The sequence below is a fragment of the Ceratina calcarata genome, unplaced genomic scaffold (genome assembly GCF_001652005.2).
Source record: "Ceratina calcarata isolate Rehan_Ccalc_2016 unplaced genomic scaffold, ASM165200v1 scaffold87, whole genome shotgun sequence".
Lineage (NCBI taxonomy): Eukaryota > Metazoa > Arthropoda > Insecta > Hymenoptera > Apidae > Ceratina > Ceratina calcarata.
The window spans coordinates 313,328-317,962 of NW_017180051.1; the positions used below are offsets into that span (position 1 = coordinate 313,328).

At 40.9% G+C, this 4,635-nt stretch overlaps 1 protein-coding gene across 1 annotated transcript in view; it reads left to right on the plus strand.

Annotated features, from left to right (window-relative positions):
- The window catches only part of LOC108631302 (discoidin domain-containing receptor 2), a 178,246-nt gene that overhangs the window by 165,486 nt on the left and 8,125 nt on the right, over positions 1-4,635 (plus strand). Inside the window, exon 14 of the mRNA XM_018035141.2 lies at positions 823-915. Within this exon, the coding sequence (XP_017890630.1) occupies positions 823-915 (93 nt within the window). The remainder of the gene's footprint in view (positions 1-822; positions 916-4,635) is intronic.

Genomic DNA, 4,635 nt, shown 5'->3' on the forward strand with positions numbered 1-4,635 from the left:
TTCTCGTAGGACCAGCAGTTTAGGAGTTATTGAGGAAAAACGAAATTTTTTTCCAAAAGTTCGCCGTTTCGACGGTGGAATGGTCGGATTTTGTCAACATCAATAAAATGCCAAATAATCATATGTAACTCATTAAATATCGAAATTAAAAGAAGAATGCACTATTTTTAATTATAGGAAATGCGTTTTTCTAAGGTACATAAATACATCCTTAATAAATCCCACAATACATTCTTAATAAATCGATAGACGTATATGAAACTTAAAATGCCACGAAATTTCCAAACATCTCAACAAATTTCGACTTATACATTGTTGTTTATATTAAATAGCTAGCGAACTCATGGTTGCTTGAGTAGATATCGGGAAATTTACCTTAATCAATTGTTAATGAACGTGAAATTGATCCGAACTTCTGTAACGCGTATCGCGGAGCAAATTTTGTTATAGCGACGCGCGTATGAAAATTAATGAAACGGGAGAATTTCAATAATCCCCGCGTGAAACATCGGCGTTCGTCAACGCGACTCCAGATTTAGTTTCATCCCCGCTGCGGCGAGGCGTCGCGAAGTTAACACCCAATAAGTTTCCCCGGAGTTTGAAACGTTTATTAATCGTGAGCGACGTAGCTAGTCTGTACAGTCAACCAGCCCTTACCCTTCCCAGTTTTCGCGTTCCACGACGCGACGCCCTGTCCCTCGCCCGCCGCCATCGCCGCCCGGCAACTCTCGGTTTCTCCTATACCTCACCGACGCGAAAAGCTCGCGTCGCCCCGTGCCTTAACTTTGTCATCTAGCAACTCTCGGCGTTTCCTCGTTTCAGTTTCAACTGTCTCATCTACATGGCGGCTCAAATCGCGTCGGGCATGCGATACCTGGAGAATCTGAACTTCGTGCACCGGGATCTGGCTACTAGGTGAGTACAACGCAAGTTCTGAACGTATCCGGGGGGCCTGGATCTCTCTTTCCCACGAGGATAAACGCGTCTTAGCGGCGCGCATCCAAACTATCATCGTTCCCTCCGCAACGCGGATGTTTTGTTACTCTGACAGAGGGAAATACAGCCGAGGAAATAGAGAGGGATGGGCTAGAAGGAGGAAGGGAGGGGGGGAGGTACGCAAACGTTGTTTCGACTTCTGCAGCCCCGCGGTGCACGTCAGAGGAAATACGGATAAACGGCGTCTTTTAATCAAGCTGTTTCGTTACTCTTCGCGATTTCATTTCCCTTTAACCGCTCGTCGGTGCAGTTACGTGTAACTGAATGCTGAGAAAGCAATTTTCGGAGCAACTCACGGCATCGCCCGTGATATGATATTCGAGCAGAAAGAGATTTGTGTTCCTGTTTTCCACTCGCGGATTCAATTCTGCGATGTTCAACTTCAAACGCGTTTTCGTACGGACGGTGAATTTCGTTTTGAATTCATCGGTAAGGGTTCGTATAATTAGCAGAATAATTTGAATGTTAATGAAACGATCGTTTGTGGAAAAGAGTTTTTTTTATATGGTCCGCGGAGGGGGCGAAAGTTCGGACGACGCGCTCGGCCGCAGCGTTTAAGTTGAAATTAAATTATAGCTTTCCCAGGGCGCATTTTCATAAGCCCCGAAAACAAACGAAAGCCGCAAAACCGCATGGGAAATCACCGGCGATTCGTTAGCGATACGTCGAGCGGAAAACAGCGCGGTACGGTAGTTTATTTTCGCCGTGGTGTAACGATTAACGGAATAACGGCGCGGTCATTATCGGCTGTATGTCAACATCAAAATTGTTTGCCCGGTTCATTACAACTATAAATTACCCCGAGCCGTATGCCGCGTGCATACGCCTGCGTTGCAAAATCTACGGCAGCCGGCCCGGGAATTATTGTTATCTCGGATCGTGTCTCTCGGCGTTCCAGAGACCGGAATTACACGCGGCTCGACGATGGGTTCGATAAACTTTTATGAACTGTACGCGCGTCACTGGAAGAAGACATTTTCATAGTGGAACGTTTCCAATTTTACGCGAAGTGCCTCGATACTGGAGTAATCAAGTTTTCTCTCAATGCCTTTCACATCCCATTTCATTTCAGTCTACTATTTTTTCACAATATGTATCTACACTTCGAATTTAATTGACTCGCTGCATTTTTGTTAAATTGATTTTTCATTCTGCCATCGGAATTCATACCGTGGAGTGACTGCAATTGTGTTATAAACACTATCTCTAGAATATACATATAATTGATCTTAACTTAAGATTGTATGAGCCGTAAGATTTCTGCCAAAAGTTGAAGACATGTAATAAAAAGCTGTGTCCAACATTTGAAGCAATCATCATTTAGAAAAAATGATAATTACATTAAACTATAACCAGAACAACATTAAAGGGATTGACTCCGATTGCATGCGCACTCAGAGGAAATACAAAGTCGACTTTCTCGAAAACAAAACGCCAAATGAACAAAATTTGTCCCATATTTTCTACTACAGTCTGTCATCTACAATCACCACATCCACGATTGTGGTCATAGTGGAAGTATATAAGACGTGTTCTTCCTGTGATACTATTTTCATTACCTACTATGATTCCACATGGCAGCCATATGAGTACTTATTGTTTCCAAAACTAAAATCTGATAAAAACTGATAAGAACAACCCGATTTTTAAATAAATTTATTACATTATAAAGAAATACAATAGAAAAATAATAATATTAAGTTATAAATAACTAGCATAACAACAATACGTAAAATAATTTTGAAATCCGATGGAAAATTTAAATTAGTGAAATATCTGCATTTGTTTTTTGCTTGAAAGTAATTGAATACATTAAAATATAAATAACAGTTGAAACCGTACAAGAAGGCCGCACGTTCCCCACCTTTGTCCTAGCTTTTAAAGCTTCGATTTCACCTGCGAAAGCTTGATTCTCTCGTGATAAATAGTTAAACTGATCTGACTAGAAATTCAATAACCTAAACCAGTAATTCTCTCGACGAAGCTGGATAATCTTTGATGTAAGACGTATAATATTCAGGATGATGGGACTGGACTCTTGACTTTCATAGACAAAAGCGTATATAGCTGGTGTGCAACGAAACCCATTCACGTTCCTGTTATTGAAATGCAATGGCCATCCCCGTCGAATCGATGCACATGTGTAGATGTACATATGTGCATACATACGCTCTACATACATACATACGTACGTACAGTGGGTACATATTCACGGTAACCGCGGTGCTCTTACAGCACGTGGAACCTAGTTTCCGGTTGACCAGTGTCTCTCAAACGACCGCTCGTAAATCTTAATAGAATACCAGGATGCGCTTCCTGTACGCCGACTGTGGCGTTATTACGACGCTGCACGTGCTCGCCAATGCCTGTAGAACGATTCAAGTTGATTACTCACCGATCAATGCCATTAACTGAAAAGTATGAAGGCTAACTAGTATCATGAAACTGATTCCACCGCACGATAAAATGTTGTATGTTTAATCCTCGCAGAAATTAGAATACTGTTCCCTGACGAGGGAATTAAAAATAATAAATTGCGATGCTTCCTCGAACATGAAAGATTAAAATGTTCAAAGATTGTTTTCTTGAGTTACCGTAAAGCTCAAAGCACTCGTTTGATGCTGACCCGGAACAGAAGTTCCTTTGTAAAAACCAAAGTTTAGATACCGTCGACTTCATTAAATTCTCGTGACGTTCTTTCAGTAATATCGCGTACGTTGCTTGTAACGCACACGCGAAACGAACACGAATTTTCTTAATAAATGCAGAACTAATCGAATTAATTAATTACGAATATAAATCAGAGTAACACAAATTTAACAATAATGCATTTAACATCAGCACCCGTTCAATTCATTTATGTAAAATATTTCCCAATCCTGTCGAATGAAAAGTGTAATAGAATTAATACATTGCTCCTTTCATAACGAAATTGTATTAAAAAAAATACAAACAATGGAAGCAAAAAGCGTTTGTAGGACATTTGCTCCGTTCACAGAGGCTGAACATTTAATCGAGTCATATCGAGGCTCGATTTGCGAGAATTCGCGACGAGCACGGGGAAAACATTTAACCGGCTTTCACAAAAGTTGATCGATGGATACGAACGGTAGTCGCGCGCATGTAACTGAAGAGCGGCCGCAAACGCGGCGAATCCATTTGCAAAGGAATCAGAATTTCATGGTGGCCAGGAATTTAATCAAAATGTAATGCCGCAGGTAAACGTCCGACCCGCGATGATAGGCGTCGACGCGGCGTGACGAACTGACGATTTCCGCTGAAACATATGACTCTACGGGAATTTCGGTCCCCCACCTGTAAATTCTTCCTGTACACAATGAAAGAGGAACGCGAACGTCCGCGAGCTCTATGTAAATTCATTCCCTTCTGTGATTCATCTCTATAATCAAAAGTGCACAAATATTTGGCTGTTTAATTGTTTACTCGCTCATTGTCAGTGTAAGTGCAGTAACGAACATGACTGTGATTTGTAACACCCCTTTCAAGACTGAAGGCGTGAAATAAACAATTACTACTACTACTACTACTACTACTACTACTACTACTACTACTATAAAACCTATATTTACTTTACTGATGTCAAAAAATTAAATGGAAGTGAAAAATAAAAGAATTTCT